At 46.3% G+C, this 19538-nt stretch overlaps 1 protein-coding gene across 2 annotated transcripts in view; it reads right to left on the reverse strand.

The window, feature by feature from the left end:
• Asic2 (acid sensing ion channel subunit 2) overlaps positions 1–19538 on the reverse strand; it is a 1146900-nt gene that overhangs the window by 79139 nt on the left and 1048223 nt on the right. For both annotated transcript variants that reach the window (XM_012515641.2, XM_004635449.2), the window contains exon 3: positions 10343–10470. In XM_012515641.2, coding sequence (XP_012371095.1) covers positions 10343–10470 — 128 coding nt within the window. The remainder of the gene's footprint in view (positions 1–10342; positions 10471–19538) is intronic.

Consider the following 19538-nt stretch of genomic DNA (forward strand, 5'->3'; position numbering starts at 1 on the left):
TGTGTGTGTGTGTATGAGAGAGAAAGAGAGAGAGAGAGAGAGAGAGAGAGAGAGAGAGAGAGAGAGAGAGAGAAAGAGAAAGAGAAAGAGACTATGAGGGACAGAGCATTTTAACAGACAAGCACCCAAATTTACTACCCCACACAGAATGATTACTGGGGCTGTCCATCCTGCTTGTCACAACATAAACCAATGCATGGACTTTCTGGTCCTGATCCCTGGGAAACAGTTGTTTCAAATGTGCAGGAGGAGAGGAAACAAGAGAGAGATGTCTTTTTCAGGTACTCTCTTCCCCTGTCCTTGCTAAGGAAGTTGTCATCCAGGAGGATGGTTCATAATTTTTCATTCATTCTCACTGACACCATTAACAGATTTGTTTGTAATTATTTAAACTTTCTGGTTGGCAACAACAGCAAAGAAGAAACAGCTTTTAGTCTTATGTATGGGAAATGTCCTCTACAGATTATTTCTCTTTATATAAACTGTCACAAATCAAGCCCACATTGCTGAGAGTTCAGATAGCAAGAGGCTCATGAATCAAAAGATAACATGGAACTGGGCACAGGACCCAACCAAAGCATGTTCTGATTTATTAACTCACTCTTGAGTAAGATAAAGTAGATGAATCAATAGACATTAGGTCTCTTCCTTCTGCCAGACCTTCAGAAGGAAGTAAGCCATTGAGAGATAAACACTCAACTTTCAGTGTTGGAGCCAGAATGAAGGGTATGGCAGGGCAAGATCTGCCCCCAGGGACACCAGTGAGGGTGGGCACCTCACAGGGCCTAGACTTGGGCCCCAGACTATGGCTACCATGCCCACTGATGCCATTGTTAGCTTATCTTTTTATATACTCAATACAATGATCTTCCTACCAATCTCTTTCTTTTGTTCCTAGTGTTAAGGAGCTTTAATTCAGTTACAGCCTATCTGAAGGTTAAGCAGAGCTTAAGTGGACTGTGAATTATTGAAGTTAGTCCTCAGAGATCATTTTACAATATTCCATCCATCTTTCTCCCTCAGAATGATAAGAACTCAGCTCTTCCTCAAAGAAGTGTACAGTGTACTAGGGGCACATTATACGGACAGATATAGCTCTTTACCCATGATTGATGATTAGTTGATTGGCTGAATTTGCTGCTGGGCTGTAAGTGCCAAGTCTTTCTTCCTTTCTTCCTCCCTCCCTCCCTCCCTCCTTCCCGCTCTTCCTCCTTTCCTTTTCTTTCCTTTCCTTTCCTTTCCTTTCCTTTCCTTTCCTTTCCTTTCCTTTCCTTCCTTTCTTCCTTTCTCTTCTGTATTTAGGACAGGGTCTACAGGGCCTACAGGGTCTCACTACATAGATTGGGCTCATAGTTATTCTCCTGTTTTCAGCTTCCCAAGCTCTAGGATTACAGGCGTGCACCACCATGCCCAGTCTCAATCGCTGTCTCAACGCACCCTGAGGGCAGGGCTGGCACAGCACTCAGGGGATCAAACCCAGGCTGCTGTGCTCTGCCTAAGCAAGTGCTTTAGTCTGCTGAGCTATCAGGCTGGCCCCCAGGCCAGTCCTGTTTCAGTGCTGCACTTCCTGCTATAGTGTCTGGCATGTGCTAGATGTTCAGTCAGTGAGTCAGTGAAATGATCAAGGAATAGGGGGAGGGGAGTAGGCTCAAGGCATGGGTGGGAGCACAGTATGGATCAGAGGGTGTGTGTGCTGGTAAGCAATGACATATAGCATTAGCAAAAGGGACAGTTGGAGCAAAGATGTGGAATTTAGACTTTATTATATGCATGGGAAAGATATCAGTGAGTATTGTGTACATTTATTCATCTATCCTATCCAGTACCACTTATCAATCATTTTCTTCATGACAAATGCTGAGATACAACTAAGAGAAATAAGATGACATCATGTCCTCAAAGAGTTCCCAATCTGGTAAGGAAGACAGATAAGCAAACAGATAAGCACAATGTATACACTTATGGCAGGACACTCTGGGATGGCCTTCTGGGGGAGGCCCATTGTAGGTGACTTGTGTAGGAAGGAAGCCTAGGAGGAGTTAGGTGAAGAAAATGCAAGAAGGGTATTGTTGGAGGGGAGGGAGGGAGGGAGGGAGGGAGGGAGAGAGAGGCAAGTATGAGATTCTCAGAAGCAATATGTGACATAATGTAGTTGTGTGGGAAGGTAGGGATGGAATAGGATGGTGTAGTATAGAGTGAGACACCACTGAATAAGGAGGCAGGAGTCAGACCAGAAAGATCTGGGAAGAGGTTCCTAGGTTCCATTCAGTGGTTGATGAGGAGGGAGGTGCTCTGAGTTGTACTTTAAAAAAAGATGTTAGGGTTGAGGATGTAACTCATTGGTAGAGCACTTGGCTGACATATGTGAGACTCTGGGTTCAATGCCCAGCACAAAACACACAAAGCACAAAAGTATTGCATTGATGCAGAGCATGGACTCAGAGAATCAGGGTGGGCAACAGGAAGACCAACAAGGCAGCTGGTGTTCCATGCAGCAGAGTAATTATGAATTCATAGTTGAAATAGTGCTTGGGGTCAATGATAGCCAGCATTTATGGGGCACCTACTCTATGTTGAGAATGTTTGTACAGGTATTACATGCCATGATTTCACTTGTCTTTCAGGTGCCTTCTGCCATCGAAACCATCGTTATGCACATTTTACATGGGAAGACCAAGATACAAGATCCCAGACTAATCAATGGAGATCTATTGTCTATCTCTTTATAGGAGTAGGATATCTAGAGGGAACATTAGTTTTTGGGGCACAGATATGGAGACAGGAGAAGAGAATGAACTTAGTTGATGCTACTGATTTGAAATGCTTATGGGACTCTGAGGAGATGTCTTTGGGACTCCCAAGGAGCTGGTGATGCCCTGGAACTCAGAGCTGAGGGCATCCAGCAACACTTGGATTGTTAGGTCTGGAACTCGAGAAATATGACTGCCCTGGAGGTAGTAATCTGAGAATCATGGGAAAGGGTGAGCTCAAGCAAGGAGATGGGGGAGGGGCAATGAGAACAGCTTCTGGAGTGCTCATATGGGCAAATAGAGAAAGGATGGCTAAGAAAGGGAACTAAGACCACAAAGGCAGAAGGCTGAGAAGAAGACTGGTGGTGAAGAGTGACAAAGGAGGGTGTGATCAGTAGCCCACATGTGGTTGACAGCTGAGGTAAGATAAAGAGGGAGGGTGTCCTTCTCACCCTCCAAAGGTTGAGCTTAACCATAGAGATTCCATGGGCAACTGTGATGAAGACAAGTTCCCGATGAGGATGAGAAATGGGCTGGGAAGTGGGGAAAGGAGGAAATCCACACAAATAAGTACAGAGATCTCTTCAGAGGCTCTGTTAGGAAGGAAAGGAGATGGAGAGGCAAGGCAGAGGGAGGTAGTATAGAGAATGACCTTATTTCCTAAGATACTTGTGGATATTTCCTAAGTATCCTAAGATACTTGTGGATATTTTATAAAATTCAAATTTTTATTCTTTCAACATAGCTACGCACAATGCCTAACTCATCCTAACAAAACAACAGTCCTTTTAAGAACTCTCCCCCGCTTCCTTGTCATCAACTCCTGTTAAAAAAATCCTCATATTGCACAGGAAAATGAAAAATTGTACAGGAAATACTGTACAGAAAAAAATGATGAAAACTTGACTCTTGGCAAAACTATCTGGAGATCTGAAAACCCATCTTTGGAGGCTGAGTGGCAATAAGCAATTAAGTAGCTGAGCTAGTTGATGCTTAATCAATTCTTATTTGCAGGTCACTTGTGGGAAATAGTCTACCCTGTGGATGTGAAGGAGGTGACCATACAGTAGGCCATGTCTTTGTATCTTCAGCTTTGGCAGTTTGGAGGTTGCTGAAGGCATGGGTAATAAATTTTCTCTGCCTTGGGAAAAAAAAAAAAACAACAAAAAACAACTGGGCATACCTCCATGGCTAATGGGGCCCATGAAACACAGGTATTAAGGACCAAGGACTGGTTGTCAGATTGACAAACGAGTTTTCTCTTTTGAAAGGCTCTCAGGAAGTTAAGCTTGGAAGCTTGAGAGGATCTGTCATAAGCAGGTGGCAAGTGCCCCACCCAACATCTGGGCCTTTTAATTTGGGGGTGGGATAGGGAATACTGTTGCAGGCCACAGTGGGGTTGCCTCCAAATGTTGGACATCTGGCCAACCTATGCCAAAGGCAAAGCTCAGCTTTCTGTAGGAGCCAACTGGGTGCAGACATTTTGCCAAAGACCTAATGGGCTAGTAGGACCTGTGCATTTGTCTATGTTTTATTTATAGCTTCAAACAGGCTGGTGGGCAGCTGTTGGATGTAGGCTGTGATGTGACTGCAGCCTTCTCAAGGTACACTGGATACAACTCAAGTAGAGCTCACTGCAAAGTACAGGGTGTGGAATACAAACCCTTCTTATTCCTGCTGGTTGTAAGCTGACAGTGGAAGGGGTTCTTGGTGAGAAAGACACGTATCTAGGCAGGGACTTTCAACCCTGGCTCCTCAAGATGTTTCTGAGGCTATAAAATATGAAGCCAAGGCCATGTTCTCCAGGGGATTTTATGAATAGGGAAATCAACCACCTATGATCTCTAAGTTCATTCTCAGGCCCATTAAGAAGTACAAGCAAGGTGACTGAATAAATATTGATGCAATTATACATAAACATTTGGAAAACAAGAATCACCAGCAGGTTATTTGAGGAAGGGTGACAGACAATGAAAGGCTTTTGATATCAAATCATGACTGGGAGTCTTACCTAGTTGGCAATCACTTTGGATTAGGTATGAAAAGTTTGACGATTGGTGTTAATGTAGCAGACAGTTTGGGGTGGTAGCCTTACAGCTGCACCCATAAGCATCCAGTCCTGTGCTCACACTCATATGTTCAGTAGTTCACTTAGTTCTCCCTAAATTTCACAGACCTGTGTTGATTTCTTATCTGTTCTTCCAACCTCTTCTACACAGATGGCTTCTGGATCTGTATTTTTAGCTATGACCCTTTTCATCAGCTTTCAATTTCATTAGAATCTTTCACTTTGCAGATAGAAAGGTATCATTATCTTTACCAATGTGCCTAGCCACAGGTGGCAGAAGGGGCCTCAGGGTAGATGTTAATGGGAGCTTTGGGGAGAGGAGGAGAAAAGGGCAGCATCTGAGCACATTATTTGGCTATCCATTCATTATTTCAATAACATGCATTTACTGAGCTCATCTGTAAGCAAGGTTCTGGGGATTCAGAATCCCAAAGACACAATTCCAGCCCTTAGGGAGCTCCCAGGCTTCAGTGAGTCCAGGGATAAGGGAGGGTGGAGAAAGCAGTTTGTAAGATCTGGGCATTCAGAGCAGAGATCTATAAGGGTAAGTAAGCCTACAAGGAGGGGTTTGCATCTTTTAAGAATGTGGTAAAAATGTCCTTGATCCCCACTTCATTCTGTGTACTCTAATGCAGGGGTTAGCTCTTGCCTATCTTCATATCCCAGGAGCATCTGGGGTTCAGTGGATAATTGTTTGCTAAAGGAATAAATAAATGTATTTTAGAGCACAACTAACTGGCCTTGGAGAATAGTGGGAAGGGACAGGGCAGGTCTTCTTGATGTTATGGTCTTTGAACAATATCTGGAAGTAGGAGTGAAAGGGTCTTTTCCAGTAGGTGAGAGAAGGGAGGAGTTATGAGCGAAGGAGTAGTGGGTACAGGCATCAAAGAGATTTGAGTGCTTGGTGGATTGTTTGTAGGAGATGGTTGCTCTCAATTGGGTTAATTTTATCCTAGCAAAAGCTCTAGTTTAGCCTGTAATCCACCTTTAGTAAGATGTTGTCACTTTTTCAATCCATCTCCACCTTTACTAAGATGTTGTCACTCCTTCAATCCTTCCCCACCCCTGTTAAGATGTTGTAGGTATCTAAGCAGAGATGAAACTAAGAATGAGGCCAGTCATGCTTCTGATCTGTAAGGATTGGGGAAATACATTTGGATGCTGACTGGATGTTTAAGATCTGTAACCAAGGAAGGGTCCAATGGCTGGCTTTGTTAATAAACTCTCTTATTTCCCAATTTTTGGTCTGACATGAAAATAATCTCACCATTTCAGGTTTCTTACTGCTGTAATGTAGGGTCTGTACTGCCAACCACTGGTAGATGAGAAGCCTGGAGAGATGAATTGGGCCTTGGGAATCACTGATGTGTCTGTCTTTGTAACTTATGAGCAGTCTTCAAAGTTAATGGTTTAAAGTTGGGCAGAGACATGATCACTATATAGGCTGAAGAAGGAGCCATCAATGCAGGTGGCCAGAACTTCTCATGTAGAGTTCAGGACTGCTACTTATCCATCTCCCATTTCATACAATCAGGAACCTAAATTCCTACTCTCAGAGTTGGAGAGGAGTTTATCTCCCAATTGATCTTAACAGCATCCCAGGCCAACTGGAAGGAGGGAGGAATCAGTAGGTGGCAGAAAGGAGAGTGGGTATAAAATTAATGTGGCCAAACTTCCAACCAATCCTTGGACCCTTAAGTGAACATAATCCAGGACTCCCCAGTGAGAGCTGGAGGCTTCTTAAAGTCATCTAATGGATCTTCTTATTCCGTAGATGGTGAAACTGAGGCCTCGTGAGGGAGATACCTGTTTAAAGTTCGATAGCATAGTCAGGGCTAGAGCCTCTGGGCTCACAGTCTGGTTTGTTATCCATAGCACTAAGTGGTCCTGTTTCTTTGGGCTTAGGGTAAGAAAAGAAAATACCCAGGTGCCACCCTCTCTGGGTTAGCTCACAATGCTCTGTCCTCAGTCTTCCTCAGTCACAGCCATGCAGCGTGGTGGAGCTGAAAGAAGGCAGGTATGGGGATGTAACAGATTTAGGCTTAGAGCCCAGCCTTCCTACTCCCACTTCTGTGTGACCTTGAGCAAGTTACTTAACCATGCAGTTTTGGCATCTGCACAGAGGAGATAAAAAAAATACCACTTGTGGAATTATTGAGGGGGATTAAATGAGACAGCACACATCAGGTGTCCTGTAGGGTAATACCTGGTGGTAGGCCATGTTCACTTAGTAGTAACTGCTGTTATTCTTTCACTCCTGCAGGCCTCTGTTCCTGCTCCCAGCATCCCACCCCACTGCCTGTCTTTGGTGTGGACCCTCAGGGACTGGGAAGGGGTTCATTCAGCATCTCTGCTAGCCAGGGAGTACCTTGGCTCATTTGGGTTTAAGGCAAATGCAGTTTTTAGAAAAGCAATCATGGATCTGGTTTATAGTCTAAGATTATATTCATTTGCTTTAGAAAATAAATTTGAAAATATCAAAAGACATGTGTGCATGTGTGTATGTATATGCATAATTATACATGGGTGGGAGGATTCTCTCATTCATAGCAGGGCTCCTCTGGTTCACCAGCTCCTCTCAGAGTTCTTCCTCTGGAGTCAGTTTTCCTAGCATGATTTGTGTTGACCTTCCAGGAAAGGGCTCTGTGCTCCCCACCTTCTTATCATCCCTGGCCTTATTGCAATGTTTCCTTGAGCTATGAGCTGAACCAGCAGAAACTTGGATTGAGAGCAACATGATTGCTGGATTTCACAGATACACCATCGATTGTAGGAGGTATCACGATTTTATGTACCCCCAAGAAAGGAAAGCACAGTGTGTTGTAACTGTAAGATCTGACTGGTAGTAAAACACATCCTGATTGTATAAGTGTGAAAAAAGGCACTTTGTAATTGATTAAAGGTGTTGTGTTTAAACACACAGGTTAACTGGGTAGGCTAGTACATGGCAAAAGGAGAACATACTAGAAGGACTGGTTCTCAGCTTCTACTTGGCTTGACATTGTCTTTTCCTTTGTTCAAGGGAACTCTTGCCTACAGGCTCTATGAGGGCAGAAGCCAGGTCTGTTTGGTTGCCACTCCTCCTCCCCCACTCATAGGAGGTATTCAACAAATATTTGCTGAATGAATAAATGAAATAAAGACCCATTATCAAAGATGTGGAAAGCCAAGGAAAGAAAATGAATCATTCATAATTCCCCCACTGTGGGTATTTTGGCTTATTTCCTTTAAGCCTTATTTCCTATGAATATGCTCTTTTATATACATGTAAACATAATATATTATTAGATTTAGCTCTGGGATGTGTTTTTGTATTTCTCTATTAATATGAATGAAATGATGAAATGAGATGATGCGGAAATGCTTTGAAGACTGTAAAATGTTTAACAAATACCTTATTATTAGTTATAATAATCAGAGGAGTACTGAAATGAATGAGGCTGATTTGCTGAGAATACACTTCAAAGGGAACCATAACTCTGCTCGCCGATGCTGGGAATCTGTGATTCCTTCACTCTGCTCGCCACAGGGATTCTCTCAGCTAAGAACATGGAAGACAAACACAGGCTCAAAGCTTCTTCAACACCACTGGTTCTGATTTCTTACTCAGCCCAGAAATTTCTTCCACACCACACAGAGAAGGCAAAAGAGATGAGCATGTCTCTCAGGTTGATGAACAGTAGCCCCTAAGAACTCCATATTCTCCCGCCTCTATCCATGAGAGGGAGAAGTCACACTTCATAATTCAAAGAATGTTCACTTATTCGCTGCTAAGAGAGAGGTGTGTAGGCCAAAGGCCCATCATCGCTGGACAGTGGTCAGAGGTACGTTTAGCAAACCAGAGTCAGGTCTACCTTGGGCAACAAGTCAACAACTTACTTGTAGGTGGTTTGGGAATTCACATGCACATTTGTTGTTCTAACCTGTTCCTGCTTCTCTGGAGGGACATGGACTTTCCTCACACACTGTAAGAGAGTGCTGACATAGAGCTCTACTTGACCAGACTGGCCAGGGCCCTCTGAAGCTCCCCTCTGAGGGTTCTTAACTTTGGCCTATAAAGATACTAACATAGCCATCCCCAAGGTGACACTAGCTTCTTAAAGCACCTGAAACATAAGGGTGTAAAAGAAACTATCTTTTGCTCTTGAGGATGCAGCCTCATCTCTCAGCCTCTGTGAGAGGGTAGGAGTCCAATTTCATTAAGTTCCAGTTAGCAAACCCAGAGGCGTTTGTGTGGATCAACCCTTACCTTCCCACTGTCCATAATTTTTTGCTTCTGGGCCTCTGCTCAATCCCTCCCCAGCCTCCCCTTCCTCTCATTCTTCCATTTACAACCCCTGGTCACCTCTGTCCAAATCCAAATTGATCTCCCAGCAGCCCCTGCCCCTGCCTCAAGCCCATTATTCCCATGTGCTATAGCAGAGGCCAAAGTTGGCCTTTACCAGCTACCCCAATGTGTGTGCAGGGCACAGTGATCACTATGAACACTTCCCCACAGGTGCAAAAATGGAGCTTGCTTAACAGATTCATGACCAAATTGTAATGCAGACTATAGATTCATAAAATGACTAAACAGCTGTGATTAGTATTTGATGAAAGACGGTGTTTGAGTCAAATTTTAAAAACCAGCTGAGTTCCTAAGTTATGTGCATCCCTGCTCCCTCCTTGCTTGGTTCCTTTCTGACTCTCCTTTACCCACACCTTGCCTTCACCCTGCCTAGAGCTTCCCCAAGAAAACTGTCTCTGGTGATCTGGCTGAGGGTTTTCCTGGTGTCCTCATCTCTGCAGTTTTTATTCTAGGCAAATGAGATGAGATGAGATGCAAATATCCAGGAGATAAGAGGAAGGAATGAATTTCATGTCTCTCTGCTGTCCTGCTTTGAGACTTCCTCCTGCCAGAGAGCCTGAGAGTCTGTGAGTCTCCCTTCTGAGATGTGAAACCCATTATGGACAGAAGGCAGTGCCAGCTCTTCCCTTCCCAATTGGCCGAGTCCAGTTGGCAGTCCTTACTGCCTGTGAGGGGCCCCTCCCTGGGCCACAGCAAGTGGCAGGCAGGAGCCCATGTACAAAGGTTCATTTCATTAGCTATGACAGGGAGCGACTCCTCCATCCTTTTCATTTTGTAGGTCACCGGGAATCGCAGCAGCGCAGTGATGAGACTATGAAACCTTGTTTAGCACTTTCCCTTAATATCCATTGGTGCAAAAAATTCTTTTTAAATTAATGTTCACAGAAAATCTACTGTGACAGAACATTATGAGGAAAAAAATCTTCAACCAATTCAGTGAAGAAGTCAATAAGCTGAGCACCTCCACATATGCAATTTTAGGAACCAAGAGGCAGTACTAAAGAACAGATGAAAGAGGTCAACCAGCATCTTTTACCAATTTTAGGGTGAAGATCTTTATGGAGCCATCTAAGTGGATTCAGATCCGGAAGCACGGATCTCAGTTCTCTTTCTTCCTCATGGCTCTGCAGACAAACTAGCCTGAGGACCACCAGTCCATAAGCTCAGGGAACTTACCCTCTGCTCCTGTGTGGCCACAAAGGTCTGGAACCCTGGAGCCACCCCAAAGCCCAATTCCTGGATGAAAGGTGGCTCAGACTGACTATGGATCTGAACTTTCACTCCTGCTTCGAACGTCGTTTCCTCTGCAACGACAAAGATGGACAGAGCCATGGTTAGTGACAACAGTTGCTTATGGAATCCTGGGGTTGAAATCTGGCTCAAGGGGATGCTGGGAAGCCCACATCACAGGCAGAATAATGGTTCCTATAGATGTGCACATTGACATCACTGGAAATGGAGTATGGGATTTCACTTGGCCAAAGAGATATTGCAGACGGGATTAAGTTAAAGAGCCTGAGCCCTTGAAGATACTATCCTGGACTGTGCAGAGGACCCGTCACAGTCACAGAGGTCCTTGTGAGAGGAAAGCAGGAGTATTGATAACAGAAGGAAGATGGAAGGATGCCATGCTGTAGCTCTGAGGATGGAGGAAGAGCCCTAAACCAAGGGATGTGGGCAGCTTCCAGAGCAGTGATAGTGAACCTTTCAGAGAGGAGTGCCCCAAACTGCAACCTAAAGCCACTTATTTATCACAAAATGCCACCACTGCAATTACACCTGCATACTGAGGTTTTAGTTTACAAAAACCCTAAATTATTAACATCTTTTGTCTCTTTCTGATCAATTATGCATGCCTATATCTTGTAATCTGAGCAAAACTTTGGAGATAAAACTATGCAACATATAAACATCTTTTGTCTTAAAAGCAAATAACACATGAGCCATAGGTTTACCACCGCTGTTCTAGAAGCTGGAGAAGGCAGGGAGGTGGATTCTGCATGCAGCCTCCGAGAGGAACACAACCCGCCTGGCAATTTTGATTTAACTGAATCTAACAAAACCCACTTTGGGCCTTTGGAAATTTTTTTAAAAAATCTTATTTATTTGGTACACGATCTTGCTGCACAGTTCAGACTCATGGTGATCCTCATGTCTCAGCCTCCTCAGTGGTGAGATTATAGGCAGGCACTACTGTGCCTGGTTTCGGTGGCTGGCACGGGCATGCAATACTTGGGATTGAACTTGAGTCCTTGTGTTTGCCAGGCAGGCTTTCCTTATTGGCTTTTTTTTTTAAAGACAAAAGATATTTATATATTGTATATTGTTATCTTCAAAGTTTCGCTCAGATTACAAGCCAGCTTAAATCTCTGAGCTACCTCCCCAGCTTGGGCCTTTGGAATTTTAAGATGATAAATTTGTGTTGTTTCTAGCCACTGAATATGGGATAATCTATCATAGTCGCAATAGGAAATTAGTTCAGGTCAACTCCTTGCCTCAGTTGCCAGCTGAGGATGGGATTACAGTGTAAAAGGTAAAGGCCTTTTCTAAGCCTGGCTCCCTTTGTTGCCTCTTGGACAGGCTCTTTGGAGCTGTTTTATTTTATTTTATTTTATTTTATTTTATTTTATTTTAGTTATTTATTATTTTTTTGACTTTTCTCTTAGAGCCTGAGTGGCAGGTGAGGATGTCGGGAGTAGGGAAATGTGATGACGCAGCAGTGGAAATGTGAGGACAGGACTTGCCTCTCTGCTAAGAAGCCTGTAACTTGCAGCTATAGGAGATGGATGACTACAGAGAAAGCTCCCTCCTTTCCTCCTTGCTTTTAACTTGGACAGGAGAAATGACCCTTGACAGTGAGAGGTGGCAGGGAAGGCAGTCCGTCTCACTCTATATACTATGATCCTAACTTGTCGAGAAGGCATTCAAGGGCCTGTACCAGCCTCTCCTGAAGTCTCTTCTCTGTCCTGCCTTCTCCAGAGTTTTCAGAATGATTTCCCAAGTGTAAACGCACATAAGTGTCTCCCTTGTTTGTAAGCATCCCAGATCCTCACCCTGCCCCAGTTCCCAGTCTCTCTAGGGCAACACTTCACCTCATGGCGTACATAGCCACACCTTCCAGGACTGGCTATGTGGTCCTTACTGGTTGCTGTTGGGCACACGAATGCATGTATCTCCTTCTGCCTGGAATGTCTTTCTGTATTGCTCACGTGGCCATTGCTGTGAAGATACAGTTCCCTGGCCCCACCCAAAGTGATTCCTTTTTTTTCTGTTGTAGCTTCCATGTCCTCCTGCTAGAGCTTCCGCTGCACCCTGTGACCATCGTGTTCTCCATCAGGCTGCAGCTTCCTGAAGCCAAGTGCTGGGTGTTGTCTCAGGATCTCAAAGATCCTGCACAGAGCCAGGCACAACAGGCACTCAGGCAGAGCCTACTGAATGGAAGGTGGGGATTTGGCGCTCCCCGATCAGGAAGGGCCAGTCTGGGTTCTCAATCAAGCAATGTTCTAAAAGAAAAGAATGAGGTAGGGAGGCGGGGTAAATGCAGGAAGGAATTAGAGCAGGGGGTAGGGTGGGCTGGAGGATGTGTCAGTGCTTTATGACCATGACTTGGGGGAGGTTTGGGGGATACACAAAAGCTGGTATAGAAGAGAAGCTGAGATGGAAGAGCTGGGTCCTGCCATGGGAATGGGAAAGACCCCCAGGATATGTGGTAGCCATTGAAGCATGCAGGCCTGGAGGCCACTTCAGAGCTGGTGAAATGCCAAGGGCTATAGTGCCTGGAAGGAAGTGCCTGTAGGTAGACAGGGTGGGCAGGGCTTTCATAATTCAGATAAGGAATCCAGAGGCTGAGATGGGGTTTCAGGGAGACTCTGGGTAGAATATGGCTTTATGAAACAGAACAGAACCCAAGTCAGTTCCTGCACACCCCCCGACCCCTTCTCATTAGTGTCAATTGTCCTGTAATTTCCTTACCTGGCCAACCCTGTCCAAACTCCTATCCTTGTGTCCTGTATGCCTGTGGTTTGGGGTCACTGTTTCCCATATGGTGAATAAGTCCACCCTCGGATGGCGAATTCCTCCAGAGAGGAGGGCATGTCCTATCCATTCCACTGTGCCATGCCTGGCCCAGGGCTGGCCCACGGGTAGACCTTTCGTGATGGACCTTAGATCAGGACTTCAGGAGAAGCAGGACTAGGTGGTAGGAGGCGGGCTGAGCAGTCAGTTTTCAGCAGCTACATTTCCTGACATCAGCCCAAGAGAGTGGATGAGAAGTCCAAAGAATAGGCTTGAATGGGAAAAAGGGCATAGAGAGAGGTGAAACTACAGGATGCCCATGCTGAGCAGAACAGAAAGCCTGTCTGTGAACCAAGGGAGGGGCTGGGCGAGGTGCCAGGATGTATTTTCTAGAGCTAGTTGAAGCTGTCTTCCTGCTACACAAACGAGCTTAGGAAACCTTATATCTAGTAAGACAGGCTCAAAGGAGGGGACCGGGGACTTAGAGGGGGAAAAAAATGAGAACTGAAACCTTTCTGTCAGGAACGTGGGAAAAATGAGCAGCCAGCCAGCCTGGAGTGACTGTAACGGTGAGAACCGCCCACGGCTAATCAGACCAGGTTAGGGATTTGAAAGAGGCGTTAGTTTATTCCAGAAGCAGCGGTGCCGGTGCCGGTGCCGGAGTAAAAGCCGTAAAATGACCCTGTTTCCTTACAAACACACTACTGTCTGATGAAAGCAGTGGAAGATGATGGATAAGGGCTCTGCTTTTTTTAGACCAGCGCTGCCCAAGAGAACTTTCTGCAAAGGAAGAAATGCTCTATAACCTGCGCTGTCCCTATAGGGGAGCCACGGGTTGTGCAGTGTGGCTAGTGCCACTGTGGAACTGGGTTTTATTTATTTATTTTTGTTTAAAAACTTATTTAATATTTTTTTTTTTTTTTTTTTTTTTTTTTTTGCGGAACCGGGTATTGAACTCAGGCCCTTGCGCTTGCCAGAGAAGTGCTTATTTCACTGAGCCATCTCCCTGGCCCCACTGAGCCATCTCCCCCGGCCCTATTTAATAAATTTTTATAGCAGTACAAACAGGCTAAAGTGGGAGGAATAACAACAAAAATGGTAAATAACACAGATATGAAAGATGAGCTTTAGTTAAAGATATTGAAAGTTAATAATCTTGTGTTTTCCTTCTCCTTCTGAAAATGAGAAATTCTCCTTTAGATAACTTAGAAGGAGAACCAGACAAAAAGACTAATAGGCTCATTTTATTTCATTTTAATTTGTTAAAGCAAATTGACATTGTCATACAAGGCTAGTGGTACCCTTATGGGACAGCGCAGTTCTAGAACACTGCAGTTATGAGTGGGCCCAGGCCTCTCCGAGCTGGGGGCAGGGGTAAATAAAGACACTACTCTCCTGCTTTGCTGAGCAGCTGTTCCTGTGGTTCCTGTCCAGAGGTCCTGGGTGACATGGGTGAGGTTCTGAGCACCCAATTGTATTTACTTAAGGTCAGACCATGGATTCCGGCCCACATCCCTGGGCCCTGAGTTTTCCAAGGCAAGGATTGCACTTGTTCTGAGGGTTTGCTTCTGTTCCTTGCTAATGTCCTTCTGTGGATTGTTCTCCAGGTCGGTGGTGACAGCAGCCCCCTCCAGCCTCTGTCCTCATGCCCACCCCTGGTTTCCTCCATCTGCTGGACATGGCACATTATGGAGGGCCAAGTCACCAAGCACAGACTGTTAGAGCCAAAGGCAACCTGAGAAATTCTCCAACTAGAACGCATATCACCCAGAGAGCACAGGGTCCACCCTGAAACATTCTGAGTGAGTCTCTGGGAGAAGCTCTGGGATCTGAATTTCAGGAATTCCATTAGAGGCTATCTGAGGGCAACCATTTCTGAGGAAACAGAGACCTAGTCCAGAGAAAGGAAATGACTTGCTCAAGGTCACACAGTGAATCAAGGGCAGAGTGTTCTTTCTGCCTCCACAGGAGCATGTTCCTGTGGTTCCTGCCTAGAGGTCCTGGGTGACTGGGGTGAGGTTCTGAGCACCCAATTGTATTTACTTAAGGTCAGACCATGGCTTCCGGCCCAGGTCCCTGGAGCCCTGGGGCCCAGATAAATCCCGGTTCATTTACTGCAAGTAGATGTCCTGATTTATAGGTCTAGGGTTGTTGAGGATTGAGGAAAGGGGACATAATTTTCACTGCCATTTCCTCTCAGGCTCCTAGCACAGAGCACAACTCCTTAATAAACCCTGAGTGAAGTAAATGAATGCAGAGTTGTCTTCTGCTTGCATGTAGTGCCCCCTGCTCTCCAACCTGCTGTGTACCTGTCCAGGCTCCGTAGACCCCGGGGCAATGTCGGCGCCTCACGCCTCCTGAGGGCTCACCTGCTGAGATCCAAGTGCAGCTGTCCACATGACAACAGCAGCACTGATAGCAATGTCAATGCTGAAGTCACTGACAATTTGTGGGTCCTAGTGCCAGATGAAAACTTGAGCCCCATGCTAAAGATACTGCTAAATGAAGAATGGACTTAGAAAAATTATTTTTAAACATAAAAGCACTTCCAGGTGCCAAGTGCTTGTGGCCCTCCGGGCCTGGGGCCCCGTATGACTGTCCTCATGGCCCGTTGTGGTGTCGGGCAGGCTGTGCACAGCCTCATAGCACTCACATCACCAGATGCTTTTGCACTGAGCTACTTCAGAGTTCAGGCCCTGTGGGCAGGGAAGGATTTGTTTACACATCGTCAACTCGAGGATTCAAAATGTAGGGGGACAGGGAGTGAGGGAGGAAGAGACAGAGAGACAGAGACAGAGAGAGAGACAGAGAGAGACAGAGAGACAGAAGCAGAGATGGGGAGAGAGAGGCAGAGTGACAGAGGGATAGAGACAGAGACAGAGAAAGACAGAGAGACACAGAGAGACAGAGAGAGAGACAGAGAGAGAGACAGACACAGAGAGACAGAGACAGACAAAAACAGAGAAAGACAGAGACAGAGAGAGACAGAGAGAGACAGACACAGAGAGACAGAGAGACACAGAAAGACAGAGAGAGAGAGACAGAAAGAGAGGCAGAGAGAGACAGAGGCAGAGAGACACAGAGACACAGAGAGAGAGAGACTGAGACAGAGAGACAGAGACAGAGACACAGGGAGAAATGGACAGTTACGATATACCTCCTCCATGTCCAGTGTTAGGAGCCCTTGATAATTCGGATGAAGCTAAAATCCAGAGATCACAACATGAAAGACTGTGCCAAATCAAGAGGTGCGTGGCTCAGCACAGCTCTACCTGCAGAAGGCAGACTCTCTCTGTACTTCGCAGGAGCGCTGTTGTTCCAGGCGCAAGGTGAGGTCTACCTGGGGATACGCTCCCAGTACGTGGGGAAAGGATTTGGGAGCGGTGCGAGAGAAGGGATGGACAGAATGCATAATGGAGTCAGGAAAGAACATGGCAATAAAAGGAGCTTAAATTTTTAATCTTTGCAAATTACAGGAAACATGCCAAGGACATACGCATTGGAGAGAAGCAGCAAGGAAAGCTTCTCTGAAAAGCTGGGGGAATTCTCTAGGCTCAGGCAAGGGATATACTGATACAGAGCAATCTTGTTTTGGACAAAACTGACTTTCTTACAGTGGCTAGGTGAAGGCTCTAACTCCAAAACCAGCCTGAGGGGAGGGGAGGGGAGAGGGAGGCAGCCTCAGAGGCGACAGCATGCAGTGCAGGAGGGCACTGCGCAGCTTGGCTGATGTCGGCACCTCTTCCCAGTGGTTTCCTGTTCTGCTTTCTACCCAGCATCCAGCTTGCAGGGACTGCATACATGGATGCCCTTGTTACCTCACTTCTAGCTGGGGCCAGCCAGTGGTCGACCCCAGGTAGAAAAACCACAAGGAGAGAGGGGAGTCAAGCTGGGTGGGTTCAGTCTTTCAGCTCCCTTTGCTCCGGTCTCTGTGGTTTTGCTGCTCTCCTTGTGGAAGGGCACAGCTCTGGATTGGGGGCCTGGGGCTTTGAGGGAGCTCTCCATACTTCTTTATCTCTGGCTTCTGATACCAGTGCTATTCCCCCTTGGCTAGGGCTGGTAATGGATCTCTTGTTCCCTGTCCCAGGAAATATACCGTCCTGCACCACCTTTTCTAAGCCTTGATGCTGGTGATGTTGATTTCTGCTTGGGTTCTGACCTGCAGAGCCCTCAAGGGCTCTCACTGAGCCTCTGAGAGCTAGCAGAGTCCTCTCTGTGTGACTGTGCATGGAAGGAAGGCTATTCTGTTTGAGCATCCTTAGGCACAGAGGCCTTAGCACCTGCAGGGGCAGTCCTGGGTTGCCACAGCTTACTCTCATCCTTGTTGAAAACCACTTGCTTGTAGCTTTTACGTTTGGCCCTCACTCTACCTCATCTTCTCCTATGCCCTCTTCATGGATGTCCTAGAGATGGAGCACCCATTCCCCAAATGAAAGAGTTAGGCATTTTGAGAGGGTAGAAATGCAAGAATTTCCTTCCTGGAGGGCCAGAAACACAGAGATCCTAGGACAGCTTGGGAAATACTTGGCCTGGGACCAGGCAGGGTGAAATCAAGTCCAGCTCTGTGATCTCTAACAAGTTATCTCATTTCAAAAATGTATACAGGCCAGGGAGATAGCTCAGTGGCATAAGTGCCTGCCTGGCAAGCACAAGGTTCTGAGTTCAATCCCTGGCACTGCACACACACACACACACACACACACACACACACACACACACACACACGGGTACAAATATCATGCATCTTCTTCAGACTGCTACTGTGAAACTTAAATGAAACACTTCATAGAAAGCCTTGAGCATGGAGACCAGTGGGTAAGAAGACCTCAGTCACCTACAGACAGGGACACCACGACCACCACGACCACCACTACTGTCATGATCATCAATCCATTACTTCTGGCTTTCCACAAAATTTAACCAGATCCTTTCCTTTGCTGCCTTAGTTCACCTTTGCTCATGTTTGTTCCCCTTGTCCTACACGGGTAATTTCTGTACAACCTTGCTGCCCCCACTTCCTCCAAGCATTGCCTCCATTGGCTGGCCCAATGCTTGTTTCTGTCTCCACCTTTGGTCACGGCTCTCCATCAAGACTGAGAGTCATTTGGGGGACACAATCCCTGTTTTAATCCTGGAATCCCACCACCCCTGCTGTGCAGGTGGAGGTGCTGTGGCATGTGGGTTTGCCCAAGTTTTAAAGAAACTCTGGAGCCCTGCTGGTCCATGTGAGGCCTGCTGAGCCTGCTTGGTCCTAAGGTGGCAGATGTTGAGTCATAAGGAGTGAGAGTGCATGGGGACATGAGGCCAGAGGCTCACAGCTCGAGGGCCAGGCCGGGCCAGCAATGCCTGGCTGGAGCACCTCTCAGGAGGGCATGAGCTACATTACTGCCTTCTGTGGCTGACATCTTCCTGCTCTCTGCTGTCACAGGATCCCAGCAGCTCAGCTGAAGACCAGTTTATCCATATTGATCTTTTGGGTCTCAGTGTTCCCTGAGACCCAGTGGAAGGAAGAGGGGCCTGCCATGTGTTTCAGACAAGTGTGGGGAGGCTGGGTGCAATTGTCACCTGGGCCCTTCCTCTCATGGTAGCTTTTCTGGCTGCTGCTATTAAGTAGCTACTGTGGCCCTTTGCATTTCCCTGGAGATTGAAGTGTGTGTGTGTGTGTGTGTGTGTGTGTGTGTGTGTGTGTGTGAGAGAGAGAGAGAGAGAGAGAGAGAGAAACTTTCTGAAATATAAGGACATTGCTCTTATGTTTTCTGATGTCCCTAAAGTATTTCCTGAGATGTTGCTTTGAAGTTCATATGCAAAGAAAGCAAGCATGGACCCTAGTGTGGACCAGACACAGAGCCGGGTCCACATGTACACCCTCCTTCCCTGGCTAGTGTTGTATGAAATGTCTGCTGTGGGGATTCCCACAGGTCACCAGTCAGGCAGCCCACAGTAAACTAAGCTGATTTTATGTCCTCTTGGAGCTCATGTTCTGGTTGAGGACACACATAATAAATGGGGGCTTGAGTAACACCAGGCTAGTGTGGCATGTGCTAGGAGCTGTGGCATAAGGAAAGGTAGGGGAAGGCAGCTTTCTTGGATAACATCAGGGAAGGATTTTCTGGGTGCTGGCACTGGTAAACATGAGTTGGCAATAAACCTGAGGGAACCGAGCAGATAAGCCCCAGGAGGAGTTGTGGGAAACCACGGTGCTGCTGCTGCTGGTGGGGTTAGTGAGGAACAGCATGTGCAAGGGCCCTGAAATTGGTGTGTGCTTGGCCTATTTCAACAGCAAGGAGGCCTGAGGGGCATGGGTGTTGTCAGGGGTCAGATGTTAGTTTTATTCGCTCCTCTCAATAAAGGGAAGCAC

The sequence above is a fragment of the Octodon degus genome, unplaced genomic scaffold (assembly GCF_000260255.1).
Source record: "Octodon degus isolate 3935 unplaced genomic scaffold, OctDeg1.0 scaffold00072, whole genome shotgun sequence".
NCBI classification, from domain to species: Eukaryota; Metazoa; Chordata; class Mammalia; order Rodentia; family Octodontidae; genus Octodon; species Octodon degus.